The sequence below is a fragment of the Hibiscus syriacus genome, unplaced genomic scaffold (assembly GCF_006381635.1).
Source record: "Hibiscus syriacus cultivar Baekdansim isolate YM2019G1 unplaced genomic scaffold, ASM638163v2 tig00112488_pilon, whole genome shotgun sequence".
In the NCBI taxonomy this organism is placed as follows: Eukaryota; Viridiplantae; Streptophyta; class Magnoliopsida; order Malvales; family Malvaceae; genus Hibiscus; species Hibiscus syriacus.
The window spans coordinates 732,195-753,001 of NW_024063342.1; the positions used below are offsets into that span (position 1 = coordinate 732,195).

Consider the following 20,807-nt stretch of genomic DNA (forward strand, 5'->3'; position numbering starts at 1 on the left):
TCTTCGACTTCCATTCTTCGAAAACATGATTCCTTTACCTGGACTCCCTTTCAAGTAATGAAGAATCCAGTAAACAGCCTTGAAGTGTTTTTCTGAGGGACAATGCATAAACTGACTAACCAAGCTCACAGCAAATGCAATATCTGGTCTCGTATGAGCCAAATAAATCAGTTTCCCCACCAACTTCTGATACTGATTCTTGTCCACAGGCTCAACACCATTTTCTTTTTCGAGTTTTTGATTCAGATCAATAGGAGTCGCCACTGGTTTACATCCGAGTAATCCGGTCTCTTTCAAGATATCGAGGACATATTTCCTTTGTGAGATAATTATACCTTTTGAGGATCTAGCCACCTCCATTCCAAGGAAATATTTGAGTTGTCCTAGATCCTTGACTTCAAACTGGTTGGATAAGTTCTTCAGCGACTCCAACTCTACTGTGACATCTCCTGTCATAACAATGTCATCTACATACACAATTAAAATAAAAATTTTACCATTATTGTGTTTACAGAACATAGTATGATCGGACTGGGCCTGAGTGTAACCATGTTGTTTCACAGCTCTCGTGAATCTCTCGAACCAGGCTCTCGGAGATTGTTTCAATCCATAAATGGATTTTTTTAGCTTGAAGCCCTGCCATCCTTCTTCAATTCATCAAAGCCTGGAGTAACTTCCATAAACACCTCTTCTTCTAGCTCACCATTTAGGAACGCATTCTTCACATCAAACTATCTGAGAGTCCAATCCAGATTGGCGGCTAGTGAGAGTAGGATACGTACGGTGTTTAGTTTGGCCACAGGAGCAAAGGTTTCCTCGCAGTCAAGGTCGTATGTCTGAGTGAAGCCTCGTGCTACGAGTCTTGCTTTGTATCTCTCGATCGAGCCATCTGCATGGTATTTGATGGTGATGTAGGAATTATAGAAATGAGTTGTCAATCCCTTAAGTTAAGAGATTTTGTAAGTATTTTCTGTTTTTCAATCCCTTATTTCAAGGGATTACATCTCCTAGGATTAGTTTCCTTTCTTAGAGTTTTCTAGTTTAGAGGCATAATTTGTATATAAATATGTAATATGTTCTACTGAATGTACACAAGAATAAAAATAACAGACTTGTCTGTTTTCTACAGTCTGTTTTCTATACAGTCTGTTTTCTACATGGTATCAGGTTAGAGCGATCAATCTGATTTCCGCTTCTCTTTAAATCAATTCCTATTCAACTCTATTTTTTTTCATGGCTAATACGGATCCCTCAACATCCGAAATCACTTCCCAGACCAGCCCCTCTCAATCTGATTTTTAGATTTCAAATTTCAAATTTTCAAAGTAACAGAGGAAAAATCGCCTTTGGTGTGAACATTGTAAGAAGCCAGGCCATATGATAGATCAATGTTGGTAGCTGCACAGAAAACCAATCGATTGGTAGCCCACACGGTCCAAGTTTCAAAAGGAGCCTCATATTGCCTCTCAAGATGATTCCTCAAGCAGTTTTAGCAAGAAACAGATAGAGGAACTGCAACAGATTTTGAGCAGTATGACAGCCAAGCCTACAAATGTGACTTATACTACTACTAATAAAAATAATCCATATGCTTCCTCGGTACAATGGATAATAGACTCGGGTGCATCAGATCATATGAAAGGAAATATTGATCTCTTGGAGGAATATAGTGAAAGCAGCTTACCAGCTTCTATCAAAATAACAGATGGCTCTCTTACTACAATCAAAGGGAGTGGTTCTGTTACATTAAACAAAAATCTACTACTTCATAATGTCCTCTATGTTCCTAGACTTTCATGCAATCTGTTGTCAGTTAGAAAATTAATTAAATATTTTGGTTGTAATGTTGTGTTTGGTACAGGTGGTTGCATTTTTCAGGCACATGGCTCGAAGAGGGTGATTGGCAGTGCTAGGCTGGGCAAAGGATTGTACACCCTTGGAGGTAAAGTATCTCATAATCATGCCTTATCCAGTGCTCTTAGGAAACCAATTTTATCTTCTGATCTCAATACCAATAAAATTATGTTATGGCATTCTAGATTAGGCCATCCTAATTTTTTCTATCTTTCCAAAATGTTACCGAACTTATTCATTAATAAAGATCCATCTTTGTTTTCCTGTGAAATTTGTCAAATGGCCAAACACACCAGAAAACCATATATTCCAACCAAATTACCCCAAACGTAGGTACAGTAGCCACTAACTAACCTTCTATCAGTTAATTCACCTCCCCAGCTTGCATCCGTATAAACCTTCATTGTTCTGTCTTGTTTTTTTTTCTAAATATAAGTTCAGCTCCTGGGGTAAATTTCAAGAACCTTAAAATTCTGTTAACAACTTCCAAATGTTCTTCTCGAGGATCACTCATATGTTGGCTGACAATGCTCTCTGAGTATGCAATATCAGGCCTGATCAGTGAAAGGTAGATTAACTTCCCAACTAACCTTTGGTAGGTTTCCTTGTTCACTGGATTTCCAGTCATTTCCTTGCAAAATTTTAAGCCTGGCTCCATTGGAGTTTCAACTGGTTTGCAGTCGAGCATCCCAGTTTCTGCAAGAAGATCCAAAACATATTTACGCTGGTTTATGACCAGCCCTTCCTCGGACCTTGCAACTTCCATACCCAGGAAATACCTCATACTCCCTAAATCCTTGGTTTCAAACTCCTTTACAAGATTCATCTTTAGTTTTTCTATTTCTTCTATATTACTGCCAGTTATAATCATATCATCTACATAGACAATTAGGAGGGTTATCTTACCACTCGGTGTAATTTTTCTGAATAATGTGTGATCCGCTTGGCTTTGTTTGAAACCATTCTGTGTCATAGCCTTAGCAAATCGATCAAACCAAGCCCTGGGAGACTGTTTTAAGCCATATAAGGATTTATTGAGCTTGCACACAGTTTTCTTAGTGACCTTTGCTTCTAATCCGGGGGGGACCTCCATGTATACCTCTTCTTCAAGGTTCCCATTCAGAAAAGCATTCTTTATGTACAGCTGATGCAATTTCCAGTCCATGTTAACAACTACTGATAACAATATTCTGATGGTATTCAATTTTGCAACGGGTGCAAAAGTCTACTGGTAGTCGATGTCATAGGACTGAGAAAAACCTTTAGCAACCAGTCTTGCCTTGTATCTTTCCACACTCCCATCCGAATGATATTTGACTGTGAATATCCACCTGCATCCAACAACTCTATTCCCTTTTGGAAAATCTGTCAAACTCCATGTCTTATTCTTTTGCAACGCTTTTATCTCTTCTTCCACAACCTTTTTCCACTCAGGAGATTAAAATGCTTCTGTCACATTTCTTGGGATTTTCACAGTGTTAATGTTGGCAGTGAAGGCCCTAAAATTAGACTGTAATTTCCCATATGCAACATACTTATTTATGGGATGAGCAGTGCATTTTCTTACCCCCTTCCTAATAGTAATAGGAAAGTCATCAAGATCAACAGTAGTAGCCTCTTGGTAACCATCATTACCTTTTGTTTCAGCTGCAACAGGATCCGAATCTGGTTCTTGGCAAATGCTAGGCTGACTGATTTCTTCAGCAACATCTTTCCTTCTTCTTGAGTAAACATTGAGTTGTTTCGGTTGGGGAGTTATGGTTTCAGGGTCATTGTTAGGTGCATTTTTGGTAGTGGTGGAAGGTGTTTTGCACGGACTAGAGTGCTGAGATAAGGAGGAAGGTAATTCATCAGAGTTATTTAGGTTATTCCCATCACCCTCCCTAGGAATTGGGACAGTGCTAGCCGGCTTTGGAGAGACAGTAATAGGTAAGGAAATGATAGGCTGTAAAAAAATATCAGTTTGAACAGGTTGAAATTCCTTGTAACTAATAGGCTGTAAAGAAATATCGGTTTGAACAGGCTGAAATTCCTTGTAACTCTCCCCCTGAATTTCTGTTCCTGAAAAATAAGGTTGGTTTTCAAAAAACGTAACATCAAAGGAGACATAGGTCTTTTTTGTGGAAGGTGAGTAACACTTGTAACCCTTCTGAATCGAAGAATAGCCCAAGAACACACACTTTATGGACCTAGGATCTAATTTCCCTCTGTTGTGGATATGAACAAAGGCTATAAGAAGAGCTTCCCCCCAAAGATACTTAGGAACATTAGCAACAAACATAAGAGACCTAGTAACCTCTAAAAGATGTCTATTTTTCCTTTATGCTACCCCGTTTTGTTGAGGTGTGTTGGCACAAGAAGTAAGGTGAACAATGTCTTTTTCCTTAAAGAAATACCCAAGGGTTTTATTCAAATACTCACTCCCATTGTCACTCCTTAGAATTTTGATTTTTGTATTAAATTGGGTTTCAACTTTTTGATAAAATCTTTTAAAGAGAGACTCAACCTCAGATTTTTCTCTCATTAAGAAAACCCATGTTGTCCTAGAGTAATCATCTATAAAAGACACAAACCACTTATACCCAGAAATACTTTTGACAGGAGAAGGGCCCTAAATATCACTATAGATGATGGAACAGTCTCGATGGCATACCTCCGGCTTAAGCCATCCGCAACACAGTTCACCTTCCCTGGCTTGTACTCCATGGAAAAGTCGAACTCAGCAAGAAACTCTTGCCAACGAGCCTGCTTGGGAGAGAGCTTCTTTTGGGTGAGAAAATAACTATTTGCAACATTATAGGTAAAGACCACAAACCTAGAACCAAGCAAATAGTATCACCAAGTGCACAAGCAATGCACCACTGCAGTCATCTCCTTCTCATGAACTGAGACACGCGGTTCACAGGAAGGTTCTGGACGTAGTTGTTCAAGCTAATAGGATCGAGCTTAAACTTTTCCACCGTAGTTCATCCATAAATCGATGGGCAAAACGAGTGAGTGAATGCTTTGTTGGAGATTTATCTGAGGTACTATGTGAGTGCCAACCAACGCGACTGGCCAAAGTTGTTGGATGTGGCTCAGTTTTCCTACAACTTGCAACGGAACGAGGTGACAAACCAGAGTTCGTTCAAGATCATGACTGGGCAACAACCGTTGACACCCAACACAGTTGTTACCAAGTATGAGGGGCTAAATCCATCAGCACACAATGTTGCCAAGGAGTGGCATGAGCAGCATGACTTAGCCTGAGCTTGTTTGCACAAGGCGGAGAAGCGGACCAAGAAGTGGGCCGACCGAAAGCGTAGGGACGTGAACTTTGAAGTTGGCGATCTTGTCCTTACGAAATTGGCCAACATTTTGCGCCATGCAGATGTGCACAAGGGACTTGTGCGGAGGTACGAGTGTCCGTTTCGAGTTGTGAAGTGGGTAGGCACCATGGCCTGCAAGTTGGAGTTGCCTCCAACCATCCGAGCGCATCCCGTCATTCATGTGAGTCTACTCAAACTGTACCATCAAGATGCGGAGGATCTGGATCGAGGAAAGTCCCATCGAGCGCCAGTCAGAGTTGCGGTCTCCTATGACAAGGAGATCCAAGACATACAGGCAGAAAGATTTATTCGACGACCAAGACACTGCCAAGGCATGAGTACTTTTTTCTGTAGAAGGGACAACCCGAGTGTGAAGGGAGTTGGGAGCATGCCGAGGGACTTTGGCAATTCAAGACCATGATCGACCAGTTTCATGCCAGACGAGTGACGAGGGCGTCATCGAAAGCAGTGGGGGAGGGTGTCACGGACCGCGAGCCCACAACCGGGGTCAACACACGAGGAGTAGGCCAAGAGCACTTATGTGGCGTGTTGGACCTTTCTGGACCCATGAAGACTGGCCCCATTCTATGGAGATGAAGAGCCTTACACGTTTATGGCAGGAGAATCCTTGGTTTTATTGCAAAATCCTCATGATTCTTTCCATAAACTTTGTAATCTTTTATCTAAGGCAACATATAACTAGCTTGATAGAGTTTCCTTACTTAAGAGAGATTTTGTAATCACAATCCCTTGATTTATGGGATTTAGGGGATTGTATTTAATCTAGGCCGTCGATGTACTTAGATCTTAGATGTTCATTGAGGGGAGCTTCCACTATAAATAGAGGCCTCTCCTCCTCATTTGTACTCACTTCTTCATTTTGAGAAATCATAGAGCATTCTCTAAAAGTTCTCTTGTCTTTCTTTTTGTGCTAAGTCCTCTTGTTTTTTTTCCGTTGGAAATCTAAGCATCTTTGCTTGGGTTGTTTTCAAGTTGACTTAGCTGCAATCACAGAGAAGGCGACTAAGGCCGCACGTTCGAGGTGTTTAACTTCCAAGGGCTTGAAGAAGTAAGAAACAAGCTGTTGTCTCTCGAAGTAGTGTTGAGTCAGAGTTTAGAGCAATGGCTCTCGGAATATGTGAAGGAATGTGGATTAAAAGACTGCTCATAGAACTGGACTTAGATGACAAGAAGAATTTTGAGATTTTTAGTGACAGTCAATCAGCTATGAGTATAGCAAAAAACCCAGTGCAGCATGATAGAACGAAACACATTGAGATAGACAAACATTTTATTTACGAGAAGGTCAACAATGGAGTTACAAAATTGCAGTACATTCCGACGAAGAAACAGCTGACAGATATTTCACCAAAGCCCTTCCACGAGTGACTTTTGATGAGATGTCATTCAAACTGGGTATATACAACATATATACACCAGTTTGAGGGGGAGTGTAGGAATTATAGAAATGAGTTGTCAATCCCTTAAGTTAAGAGATTTTGTAATTATTTTCTATTTTTCAATCCCTTATTTTAAGGGATTACATCTCCTAGGATTAGTTTCCTTTCTTAGAGTTTCCTAGTTTAGAGGCATAATTTGTATATAAATATGTAATATGTTCTACTTAATGTACACAAGAATAAAAATAACAGACTTGTCTATTTTCTACAGTCTGTTTTCTACACAGTCTGTTTTCTACAGGTGAACACCCACTTGCTGCCTATAGATCGTTTCCCCTCAGGTAAAGCAGTTAGATCCCATGTGTCATTCTTCTTCAGGGCCTTTAACTCCTCAAAAACTGCCTCTCTCCATCTCGGAACCTCTAGAGCTTCATGTATCGACTTAGGTAATTCATCATCCATAATCCTGGTGGAAAAAACTTTGAAATCTGTAGAGAGTTTATGATAAGACACGAAATTGGATATTGGATGTTTTGTGGTACATGATCTGACACCTTTGCGCAAGGCTATGGGTTCAAAGAATTCTGTAGAAGGCTCTAAATTTGGAGAAGAAATAGGAGAAAGAGAAGTCGTACCTTGGACCATAGTTGAGTCCGATGGTTGGCATACCTTGGAGGCCGGTGGAACATTACTTGGTCGAGTCATCCTTCTAGAATAAGCACGAAGTTCAGTAGGTGGTTCCAAGTCGGTTTCTACCTGAGTCTCACGAGGTTGTGAATTTATAGGTTGTGAAATCCTAGAATTAGTTACATGAATATGAATTGGTTCCACTGAGCTATTTACAACCAATTTTGGCAAAGATATTTGTTCCCAAAAACTCATTTCAGAGTCATTCTCCCCCGAAAGAGAGTTTTTGTCAAAAAAAGGTTGTTTTTCAAAAAAGTTATTTTTCAAAAAACGTGACATCCATACTCACATAATACTTCCCAGATTTAGGATCAAAGCATTTATACCCTTTTTGTGTTGGTGAAAAACCTAGAAATATGCATTTATGTGCTTGGGGATCAAGTTTTCCTCTATTTTGGCCGTGTATATGAACAAAAGCAATGCAACCAAAAATTTTAGGTGTTAAATCAGTGAAAGATCTATTTTCAGGAAACATATTCTTTAGAGCTTGCAAAGGAGTGATATAATTAAGAACTCTTGTAGGCATTCGCTTTATCAAATAAGACGCTGTTAAGAGTGCTTCATTCCAAAAACGATTAGGAACATTCATAGCAAACAGTAAAGCCCTAGCCACCTCTAATAAATGCCTATTTTTTCTTTCAGCAACTCCATTTTGTTGGGGAGTATCAACGCAAGAACTGTGATGAATAATTCATTTTTTTTCAAAAAATCACCTAAGATTGCATTAAAATATTCTCGGCCATTATCGGTTCTAAGAACTTGAATATTTGCTTGAAACTGAGTATTGATCAGTGAGTGAAAATTTTTTAAAACACTTGTTGCCTCAGATTTTTCTTTTAGTAAATAAATCCACGTGACTCTAGTGTGATTATCAATGAATGTAATGAACCATCTACACCATGAGGCTGTTTTTACTCGTGAAGGGCCCCAAATATCACTATGCACAAGAGAAAAAAGGTTTTGATGGCATATACTTTAAAGATGGATAAACAGATCTATGATGCTTTGCCAATTCACAAACTTCACACTGAAAAGAAAAACCGTCTTTAAAAAAAAAAGATTTGAAAACAAATATTTCAAGTAATTAAAACTAAGATGGCCTAACCTATAATGCCACAACATTATTTCATTCTCATAAGACAAGGTAGTGAAGCATCTTGGTTTCTGAACTTGTTTATCTGAAGGATTTTTCGTGACCAAGTGATAGAGTCCATCAACCTCCTTAGCATTGCCAATTATCTTCCCCCCTGAAATTCAAATCCAATAAATGTTATTGTAGCAATGCATTTGCAATCATGAATAATACGATTAACAAAGATGAGATTGCAAGAGAGCTTTGGGACATGTAGGACATTTAGTAATGTGAGAGATGGAGAAATAATGATAGAGCCTTTTCCAACTATAGAGGTTAGGGAACCATCAACAATTTTTACTTTCAGATTACCAGATAAAGGAAAATAAGATGAGAATATAGTAGAACTACCGGTCATGTGATCTGTTGCCCCTGAATCTATGATTCAAGGGTTTGATTTAGAACCGACTATGAAAGTTGTAGGATATGTACCTTTCTGGGCTAATGATGAAGAGGCAATATAAGATGATGGGTTAGGAGTGTTGGATATGGAATGAGAACTCACTAGTTGATACAATTGCTCTAGTTTTTCTTTGCTGAAGGCATACAGTTTTGAGGTAGGTTTCGGCTCTTCAGAAGCATCTTCAGATGAGGCATGAAATCCCTTTGTATTACGAGAATTTCGATTGGCTGAAAAATTCTCGGCTGGCTTCCCGTGTAGCTTCCAACACTTGGCTTTAGTGTGTCCCGGCTTGTTGCAGTGCTTGCAGATTGGCCGATCTCTGTCATTCCGACGATCGTTGCGACGTGGTGGCTGACCCGAGAACAAGGTAGAAGACTCGGTGGGATTTGGTGTGTGGCCTCCAAGCATGACTGTCCGCCGGTTCTCCTCTCGTCTGACTTCGGAGAAGACTTCTCTTGTGCTTGGTAGTGGTTCACGACCAAGAATGCGCCCTCTGACTTTATCCAATTCCTTGGCCGACTAGGAATTCAAAGATGCGTTCTTTTTCCACCATCGTCTGGAATAGAGCCCTGTCCTTAGCACAACTTCATTCGTAGTCGCTGAACATGTCAACCTCTTGCCACAAGGTCTTTGTAGAAATCAGAGTAATTCTCTGTAATTTCTTATTCTTTTCAATATGACAGATTACATATTTATATACAAAAACTCTCTCTAAAGTAGGAAACTCTAAGAAAGGAAAAATAATAATCTTAGGATATGATCCCTTAAAATAAGGGATTGTAGAAATCTATTTACAAAATCATATCTCTATAGGAATGGTAACAAATCATATCTCTATAAGAATGGTAACAAATCATCTCTATAATTCCTACACTCCCCCTTAAGCTGGAGAATATACATTGTATAATCCCAGCTTGAATAGGAATTTATTGAAAACAGGCTTTGACAAAGCCTTAGTAAGAATGTCTGCAACTTGTTCTTCTGAAGGAATATATGAAAGTGTGGCTGTCTTTTTGTTAACTTGATCAGCAATAAAATGCCTATCAATCTCAACATGCTTTGTCCGATCATGTTGAACTGGGTTCTTGGCAATTTGAATAGCAGATTGATTATCACACAAAACTTCAAAGTGATCCTCTTGATTAGTGATAAGTTCTTTCAGTAGTTTAAGTAGCCAAATTCCTTCGCATATTCCCAATGCTAGTGCTCTAAATTCAGCTTCAGCACTACTTCTTGAAACGACAGATTGTTTCTTACTTCTCCAAGTTGTAAGGTTTCCCCAAACAAAGGTGCAGTAGCCACTAGTGGATCTCCTTTCAGTAAGGTTTCCGGCCCAACTAGAATCTGTAAAGATCTTAACAGTTCTGTCTTGTGTCTTCTTAAACATTAAACCGTGTCCTGGAGTTTTCTTCAAGTACTTGAGAATTCTATTTGCTGCTGCCATATGCTCTTCAGTAGGATTAGTCATGTGTTGACTTATCACATTTACAGGAAATACTATATCTGGCATTGTCAAGGGTAAATAAATTAGTTTCCCAACTAATCTTTGAAATTTCTCTTTGTCTACCAATGACCCATCTTCTTTGTTAAATTTTAAGCTTGCCTCCATTGGTGTATCAATCGGCTTACAACCAAGAAAACCAGTTTCTTTGAGTAAATCAAGTACATATTTTCTTTGGTTGATCACAAGTCCTTCTTTTGACCTTGCCACCTCCATTCCTAGGAAATACCTTAGCTTTCCCAAGTCCTTGGTTTCGAATTCCTTATTTAACAACTTCTTCAAATTGCAAATCTCTTCTTCATCATCTCCGGTAAGAATTATGTCGTCCACGTACACAATAAGGATAGCTTTCTTATTTGTAGAAGTTACCTTGATGAAAACAGTGTGATCGGCGAGGGATTGCTTGTAGCCGTTTTTAGGATGACTTTAGTGAACCTCTCGAACCAAGCTCTGGGTGATTGTTTTAACCCGTATAGAGACTTGTTGAGCTTGCACACCTTGTTACTTCCTTCAACAGACTTTAAGCCAGGTGGCAACTTTATATAGACTTCTTCTTCTAGCTTTCCATTAAGAAAAGCGTTTTTTACATCAAGTTGGTGTAATTTCCAATCGCAATTTACAGCCAAACTTAGGAGTACTCGAACATTATTCATCTTCGCCACAGGTGCAAAAGTTTCTGTGAAATCTATCCCATATGTTTGTGTAAAGCCTCTGGCCACTAGTCTCGCTTTGTATCGTTGTATGCTACCATTTGAGTTATACTTTACAGTAAAGATCCATTTACAGCCAACAACCTTTTTTCCTTGAGGAAGGTCCGTAACAGTCCAAGTAGCATTTTTCTCCAGTGCACAAATTTCCTCTTCAACAACCCTTCTCCATTTTGAATCCTTTAGAGCTTCAGCTATGCTTGTGGGAACCTGTTCTTTATCCAAGTTTGCTGTAAATACTTGAAAAGACGACATCAATGAATTATAACCAGCAAATTTTTCAATAGGATGCTTGGTGCACTGTCTAACCCCTTTTCTAATAGCAATAGGGAAGTCATCTAGAGTAGGGGAAGTGGACTTACTGATTTCTTCTTCTATTTCGGCAGCTGGACCCAAATCCAATTCTCGGCAAGCATCAGATTGCAAAACAACCTCAGGAATATGTTTTCTTTTCCTTGTATAAAAACGGAGTTGTTTGATTGGTGTTGTTTGTGGAATAATTTGAATGGGAGTAGGTGTATTTTCAGGAAGGGTATTTAAATTGGGTATGGGTGAAGTAGTGATAGGTACTACCGGTGGATCAATGGGAGTAGTTACAGGTGACAAATCTGTAGGTAAGGACAAAATTGGTGGCAATTCTGAAGTTTGAGAATGAAGAGTAGGAGGAGATACTTGATGTGGCTGAAAATCCTTCCATGTCTCCCCCTGAATTTCAGCCTGAGTGAAATAGAGATCCTGCTCATAAAATGTTATATCCATAATGGTAAAAAATCGTTTTGAAGGAGGATGATAGCATTTATAACCCTTCTTAAGTGAAGAATATCCAACCAGTACACACTTTAATGATTTAGGATCTAACTTGGACTTATTAGGAGCAATGTTTTGGATAAAAACAGTACAACCAAATATTTTAAGTGGAAGAATGGAGGAGATAGGTTTAAAATGGGGAAAGTATTACAAAAATATAGATTGAGGTGTTTGAAATTGTAAAACCTTACTAGGCATTCGATTGATTAAATATGTGGCAGTTAATAAGGCTTCCCCCCACAAATATTTTGGAACATTAGTGGTAAATAGAAGAGAACGAGTAACTTCAAGGAGGTGTCTATTTTTTCTTTCGGCAATACCGTTTTGTTGTGGGGTGTCAACACAAGAACTAATCTGAACTATGCCCTTTTCCCTGAAAAACGCACCCAAAGACTTAGCAAAAAATTCACTGCCATTATCAGATTTAAAGAGCTGAATTTTAGACCCAAATTGAGTGAGAACCATGTTATAAAATTGGGTAAAAACACTTGCAGTTTCAGATTTATCTTTTAGCAAATAAGTCCAAGTTATCCTACTGCGATCATCAATGAAAGTGATAAACCACTTACAATTATCAGCATTCTTCACCCGAGAAGGACACCAAATATCAATGTGGATCAAAACAAAAGGGTGAGAAGGCTTATATGTAGAAGGAGAATAAGTTGATTTAGTGTGTTTGTCAAGAGAGCAAACTTTGCAAGAAAAAGAATTTGGCCTTTTATGAATGAATAGAGCAGGAAAAACTTTTGCAAGATAGTGAAAACTAGGATGAACTAAATGATAGTGTCATAACATAACATTATCAACTTTTTCTAAAGCGGTGAAAGATTTCGAGATTTCGGTTTTAGTAGAGGCAGGAAGAATGTAGAGACCATTCTGCAAGCTGGCCTTACCAATCATCTTCTTCGAGTTCAGTGCCTGCAAAGTACAATCAATATCATTAAAAATTGCAGAGCAGTGCAAGTCGGTGGAAAGTTTACTAACGGAAACGAGATTGCAAGCCAGATTTGGTATGAAGAGGACATTTTTAAGTACAATCTGGTCATTGAGAATAATAGTGCCATGTCCTTCTATTTTGCACAAAGAACCATCAGCCGTTTTGACAGCTTTACCAAAGTTTGGAAAAAAATTGCAAAACAAATCCTTATTACCAGTCATATGATCTGTAGCACCAGAATCGAGGATCAAATTAAGGGACGACTGGGAGGAGAAAAAAACTGTAGCATGAGGTTTACCTTTTGGTTCTTTCATGACCATATTACCTTCTGATTGAGCAGCAAAACCAGAAAAATTTTCTGGATTTGAAGTGATCTCCGGAGTAGGAGAAGAAGTTGTGGACATCATCTAGGTTGGAAAGAAATCGTAACCTAAGCTGATACCATGTAGAAATCAGAGTAATTCTCTGTAATTTCTTATTCTTTTCAATATGACAGATTACATATGACAGATTACATATTTATATACAAAAGCTCTCTCTAAAGTAGGAAACTCTAAGAAAGGAAAAATAATAATCTTAGGATATGATCCTTTAAAATAAGGCATTGTAGAAATCTATTTACAAAATCATATCTCTATAGGAATGGTAACAAATCATCTCTATAATTCCTACAGTCTTGAGGTCGGTGTAGTATTGAGTGACATTTTTTTCTCCTTGTTTTAGCCTCCATAACCGAGTTTTTAGCTCAAACCATTGTCCTGCGTTCTGAGATCAGAATATGTCTTGTTCACAACATTCCAAATGTCATGAGCAGTAGGTAGGAAGAGATAAGTTCTCCCTACACTCGGATCCATAGAATTTATGAGCCAAGACAAAATCATCGAGTTTTCTGCCTCCTCCCATCTTTCAGATTCTTCATCTTCTTCGGCAGGTTTCGTAGTGATACCTGAGAGATAGTCGAATTTTCCACGACCACGAATAAACAGTTTCACAGATTATGACCACTGTAAAAAATTATTTCCATTCAACTTATGAGAAGTGATAGATATGTTTTGGAAGGATTTAGTGTTTAGGGTGATACCAGAGGTATCATCGTAGGGTTTGGCCATTTCTGGCTCGGATACCATAAAGTCAAAAAAACTTGTTCCGAATGAATCTATTTTATTTCTGCCGAATATAACTGAATTAAATAGAGTTTACAATGTAACAACTTTACATAAAAAGATGCATAAAATTAGCAACATAATAAAACTGATTCTATCTAATTAAAACTGATCCTATCTAATAACTAACAGAATAAAAAACTGATTCTATCTAATTAAAACTGATTATATCAAATAACTAATAGAATAAAATATCTAGTTAACAATCCTAATATTTAATTTAGATATTCTCGACACTTTGTTGAATTCCCTGTTTAGATTCCCGAAGCCCTTCAAGTTTAGTTGATACAATACTTGGAGATACATCAGCTTTTATCCCAGAACGCTTTTTCTTCATCTTTGTCTTTTCCCATCCATCAGCACCACCAGATAAAGTTCGCTCTTCACCATGAACTGAGCCACCGTACGAAACCCTGAGCATTTCCTTATCTCTATCTGCATTACTAAGCTGCCTGACTAAAGCATTATTCCGTATATCCATCTAGATCCATTAGAACAAATTTTAAATTCTTCAAGAGATAGGGACGGAAAAATAAAAATAAAGGCAAGCCACATGCAAATTGGCACAAAGATAGAAGATATCACAGATGCAAACCTTCACATCCACCAAAGAAGTCCGAGTACGTTTATTAGGAATAGCACTTTTAGGCCTTTCTTCTGACTTCTGCTGTTCAAATTCAAGACCTCCAGCAATGGAATTATTATGCATTCCCATCTTACCAATAGAAGGGCTCAAGACTGACCGGTCACCAGATATCAAGGCATTAGACCGGTCATTAGAAAAGCTTTCTGATCGAGATCTCTTCTTAGATGGTATGCTTGGGAAAAACTTGTTGAATACTGATAAGGCTTCATTGAAAGTTTTCACTCGCTCCCTGTTAACTGATTTACTTTAATAACTAATGACATCTAAGATCCAAAGTACAAAATTTACAAGGAATACCTTGCTTTGATAGAGCAATCCCGTAGACCAGCCTTAACTCCTTTGATTTCGTCTGGAATAGGAGAAGGAAGGAGCTTGCCTTTTGAAAATGGGGTAGGAGATTCACTGGCAGAAAGGCCAAAAGCTACAATAATGTACCGTTTAAAATCTCCTTGACGATTAGACTTATGATCAGCAGCAACCACCTTGGGATCAAAACGCAAGCACTGGAAGAATTTAGATAAATCTCCTTGGGCGGCTACCGAGCTGCTTCTCAACATACTTGGCATAGAAGATAGAATCTGATTCTCCATGGTCTCACGAAAGCCACCTGATCTGTCTAATTGAGCAGCTAAGAGGGCTCCACGCTGTCCGCTGATATACAGTGGCTTGTCTGGGCTACCAGCAGAATGCTCAAACTTGCTGGATATCGCCACTGGATCAGATTTTGCAAATCCACAATTTTATGAGGCCAATAAATACATCGGAGCATTATAGTAGGAGAACAGCAAAAAAAGGCCTATTTAAACTCTTAATGGACTACGTATCTGCACATGAGAAAAAACTAAGGATAAGCATGAAAATTACATATTAGAAAAAATACACTCAATGCTACATCAAAATTCATGCTGTTTTATGCATAATGCAAACACAAAAAATACACTTTTTATAAGAGAAAAAAAATACAACTAGAAGTAGCAAATTAAAGCTAAGCCATAAAATAATCAACAGTAGTTAGAAAGAAATATCGAAGGTCGTGGAACCAAGACGACACTCATCACCTTCCACAGACTGTGCCAATAATCCTTTTACCGTCTCATTACAAGACAGTAAGAGTTCCCAAAGGTTTAAAGAGGGTACTCCAGTAGCTCACATAAATGCAATAAATGAAAGCAGTGAATACAAGGATTTTTATGCAATATTTTCTCCAATGCTTAGGAAATCGTTGCATTAATAGTCTACTACTACATTTAATATAGATAGTCTTCTATAAAAATTCCTTAGGTACTCGCCAGTAAAACCCATATAAAATAAAATTGTGATTAAACCACCCATTCAATTTGCCTTTTATTTAAACAAGTTTCGAACCTATACAACTCCTCCATGTAAAATCAGCTCTCATGCATCAAAATAAAAATTGCTACTAAGGCTGTTTTTCATTAACATATTATGACTTAATATAGAATCATAGTTCAAAAAAAGTGAGCCCAGCAAATAAATTTCAGCACATTAACCAAATTTGAGCAGAAGAACACTGACATTTATTTAGCTAAACGCTCCAGTTGATCAATAGCCTGTATGAATGTATATATAATTCAATGTAATATAATATATACAAATAAATAAAATATCATTTCGTCGAGATTATAACGTAAGATGAACAGCATTATTTAACTGGTTGAATTCAATGTGATTTCAAATTAAAGATACTTCTAGATCAGAGCAATCAGTAAGAGCAGCATTCTCATTTTAATTATTTCCTAATCAACATTGCTCTTCTGCTCCTAACAGTTTTAACCATAACACAAGGATACATATAATTGACTTCAACTTCACTTTCCTTACTTCAATTAAATTCAAGCCAATATTGAAGCAGACAACAAGACAAACAAAATTTCATCTCACTTAAATTCCTCAATATTTCATCATTTTTTTGACTAATCAACGTAATACAGCTTCCTCACATAAAATGCAGTATTTAACACAGTAAATCCAGTCTAAGCTTCAAATTTACCAACTTATCCTACAAGTCCTCGCTTATACATCAAATGATACTTCATTCATCCAACATCGACAATTGACCAGAAAATAAATAAAAAAATACTAATAAAAATTGCAGAAAAAAGTGGACAAATAAATCAAAACGAAAATTAGAAAAGAAACTCAAATAAGTAGTAAATCAAATAAACAAAAAGATTAATAGTAAAAAAAGAGAACCCTAAAGCTTGGAATAAATAATGTAAGTAAAATCTACCTTCGGTGAATCGCGAGAAGAGGTTATTGAGGAGGCCGTAATTATTTAGCAAGATAATTAGATTCTTTAAATTATGGGCACGAAATTTTGTTTACGTGATTGATTCGAAGCTCAAAATTCAAAGCGGAAAGTTCGTACATGGCCACGGAGGTCGAAAGCGAGCCTGTGTTTTTATCGGGAACGAAATCTGGTTCGATAAAATGACCAATTGCCCATGGTTCGTTGTGCTTCGGATGCGGAAGTGTCGAGTAGCTGAATGGGGACATTTTGGTAATATAAATATATTGAGCCGGCTCCTAACCTAAGACAGCTTTACCTCATGGCCATGTCATCTATTTGTGAAATTTAATTGGCTTATTTTATTGACTAGTGTCTTAAATATTAGAATTAATATATTAAGTAAATTATTGTATTTATTTAATTCAAGTTTATTCAATTAATTATTATAAAAAGTATTTTCTTATGACACTATGTAGAACTTATATTTTTATATAACAAATAAGGACAAAATGTTTGTTGGACTAAATTGAATTTATTCAAAGTTTTCAAAAATAATTCAAAGTCCAATCAAAACCTTAAAAATGAGTATTTTGAAGAGTTTCGAAACTTTCCAAGACAATTTCTCAAAAAGTTTCGAAACTTTCCCTGAAGTTTCGATACTTTGGCTTCAACGATTATATTTTTCCAATGACTCTTTCGAAAAGTTTCGAAACTTTCCCAGAGTTTTGAAATTTTCCCAGAGTTTCAAAATTGTGTGGGCAGAAAATCTTTCAACAGCTTCAAACCTTCCCAAACGGCTAAAAACAGTGGTAACTCATTACAACATATAAAAACAAGTTCAAGACACTTAAAGAAGGAAAACTATACCTATCCAAGCTTAGAGATCAAGAGAAAAGAGTTTTCATTTTTATTTCATTCATTTTTCTCTTGTACATAAGTGTATAGAGCTTAATTGAATATCTTTTATTTTTATTCTTGTGAGCTTAAATCTTTGTAAACACCTACCTTGTGAGGTTTCTTGTTTATATTTCTTATCCTTTGTAAAAAGAGAGTGGTTATAGTTTAGCCTTGAAAAACTAGAGAATTGTAAAGGTTACTCTTGAACCTTGAAAAACTAGAGAATTGTAAAGGTTACTCTTGAACCTAGGAAAAAAAAGAACAAATTAGTGAATTTGTTAAAATCCTTAGTGTGGAGTTAAGGTAGTGGATGTAGGATTTGGTTGAGAAAGTCGAACCACTATAAATCTTGCGTCCAACACACTAGTTAACAATATCCAATCTAGTTTAAGTTTGATGGAAAACCTCAACGAAAACCCTAACGTAATCTTCAGCGTACACCCTCGCAAAACCTTGCCCTCCGATAGTTCGTAGTCTGATACTACCGGTAGAACCACCTGATTTTTCTAAGGCCGGAAGCATAACGAAAGAAATCTCAATGGAGACCCTCGCAGTACTAAAGGGACAAGGTTCTCCTTTGGAGAACAACTGCGATTGGAAGAATGCCAGGAACGAAGAGGGATTAGTTATAGGGAAATAATGAAAACAATGAAGAAACTGCAGCTTTCAAAGACATCACCAAGAAACCTATGACATATGCTGGAGCGGTGGCATCCAAAAACAAACCAAACACCGACACGAAAGCAGTACCAAGTTTAGACAATATCATCATGGCGACTCGGAGGTAGTTGTTGACACAAGCGGTCTAATACCATCGGTAGAATTCTCAGAAAAAGTTCATGATCGTATCGATCAAAGTATGAGAAGATCTATCATAGTCAGACTTCTGGGGCGTAGAATAGGAATATAGGATATAAAACCCTACTGGAAAGAATTCAATTACTGTGGAAACCCAAAGGGAAATATCAGGTAGTCGATCTTGATAACGATTACTACATAATAATGTTCGAGATGGAGAGTGACTATGTGTATGTTCTAACGGAAGGTACATACAGTCTATGGTAGGTATTTAACAATCCAGTCTTGGAGTAGGACTTTCTCGACCACCGAAAGCTATCCATCCCACGTTATCGTCTGGGTACGAATCCCACAGCTACAATATCGCTATTATTCAAAATCTCTGTTTAGACACATTGCTGGAATAATCGAAAAGGTAATCAAGATTGATTATAAGATTAAGATCTATGCCGGAAAAAGAGAAAGGTATGCAAGATTAGTCGTATTGGTAGACTTGAACAAACCCTTAATACCTAGTATATGTATTGATGGAGTGATAAGGAATTTGGAGTACGAGGGCCTATAACAAATTCGTCGTAAATGCGGGAAGTATGGACATATAACTGAGAAGTGCGGGAACCATCTGATCGCATGCAATGAAGAGGAAACAGGAACAAACACTGTACAAGTAATGTAGACATCAATTTTTTCATTTAAAATTATTATTATTAAAATTATTATTATTATTATTAGTATTATTATTATAATTATTATTATTATTATTTATTATTATTATTAATATTATATATTATTATTATTTAAATATTACAAAGCCCAAATCACAGCCCAATTACATTCAAATCCCAAACCCAAATGGAAACCCTGAATCAATTTGGGGTTTCAGCTAGGGTTTTCAAACCCTAGCCCCCAGCCGCCATCCACATCATCAGCCGTTGGATCTGGCAAGATCCAACGGCCCAAAAAGGTTCCAGATGGAAAACCCTAGGGTTTCTAACCCTAGCAGCCAGCCGTTTCCAGATGCGGCGCCACCCCTGAAGCCACCCCGACGACCGACTCTCTGATGCCAGATGGTCCAACCAGTTGCTGCCGACGCTGTTGCTTCCACGACGCCGACCTCGTCGAGCTTTCCAGAGGCCAGCTGCCTCACCAAATCAGTGCTCTATGGTGAGTCACCGCCATAGCTTGGTGACTCACCAAAGATGCTAGATCGGACCGGTCCGAGGAGTACACTGTGGTGGCTATAAAAGCCACCACTGAACCTGCAAGAAAGAAAAAAAGGGGAGAGGACAGCCACAACAAAAAACGAGAGAGATGCAGTAACAAGGAACACATCAACAGAAACCAAAAGAAAAAAAAACTAAGAGAAAAGAGAAGAGAAGCATTTACCGAGGAAGGAGCACGGCCATCGGAACCTACACGAGCCACTAAAGAAGCCGAAATACCGAACGTATTTCCATAGATCTAGGTAATTTTACAGCTTTTTAGAAGAAAAGAAGTTTGGAATCGGTCTTAGGGTATTCATAGCTTTAGTTTGGGGGTATTTGGGAGTTCCGGCCACCGCTCACGGTGGCCGGCGATGGTGGTGGTCAACGGCCGGCTATCTCTCTGTTGAGAGAAACTAGAGAGAAGGGAGAAAGTTATTTTTGAGAGAGAGAAGAAGAGAAACAGAAATGAGAAATTTGGCCCGTAGGGCCGGCCATTTTGAATATTTAAACTCCTCTCCAAACGACGTCGTTTTGGGGAGGGGTATCTGTGTAATTTCCATCATGGGTAAACCATTTCCGCAGTCACTATAGTTTGTAATCCTTACGATTTAGTCACTGAAAGTAGTTTTTGATTATTTTAATTTAGTCTTCTAATTTTATTTTATTTTAATTTAGTCCTTATCAGAATATATATATATATATATTTAGGTAAATATCAAATTTAGTCCCTCATGGTTTATTAATTATTATTTTAATACCGATTTTATATTTTTTAATTTATTTTAATTTATTATCCGAATTTTATATAGTTTTATTTTAGTCACTAAATTAATAAAATAAGAAAATAACATGTTTAAACCCTATAATTTTGATTAATTATGAATTAGGTTTTTAATTTTAATTTTACTATAATTTAGTCACTAATTTTAAATGTTTTCATTTATTTTATTGCTTTTGAATATATCGTTCTAATTGTATTTTTATTGTTTTAATTGTTTATATTTAAATATTTTTCTATTATTATAGTCATAAATATATATGATAAATAATAATTTATATTTTTAAAATAAATTATTTAATATTTTCAATATCGAAGAAAAGGACAGTCTTA

General features: G+C 37.4%; 1 protein-coding gene across 2 annotated transcripts; it reads right to left on the minus strand.

The window, feature by feature from the left end:
* Nucleotides 1-14,118: 14,118 nt before the first annotated feature.
* On the minus strand, nucleotides 14,119-16,951 carry LOC120180044. 2 transcript variants are annotated; one of them, XM_039185476.1, is made up of 4 exons: nucleotides 16,797-16,951; nucleotides 14,843-15,369; nucleotides 14,501-14,774; nucleotides 14,119-14,380 (listed from the first exon to the last, which is right to left on the minus strand). In XM_039185476.1, the coding sequence occupies exons 2-4, from the start codon at nucleotides 15,133-15,135 to the stop codon at nucleotides 14,120-14,122; spliced, it is 828 nt and encodes a 275-aa protein (XP_039041407.1). In that variant the 5' UTR covers nucleotides 15,136-15,369; nucleotides 16,797-16,951; the 3' UTR covers nucleotide 14,119. The 2 variants fall into 2 exon arrangements, with proteins under 2 accessions (XP_039041407.1, XP_039041406.1); XM_039185475.1 differs by having other exon boundaries at nucleotides 14,495-14,774.
* Between the last annotated feature and the right edge of the window lie 3,856 nt (nucleotides 16,952-20,807).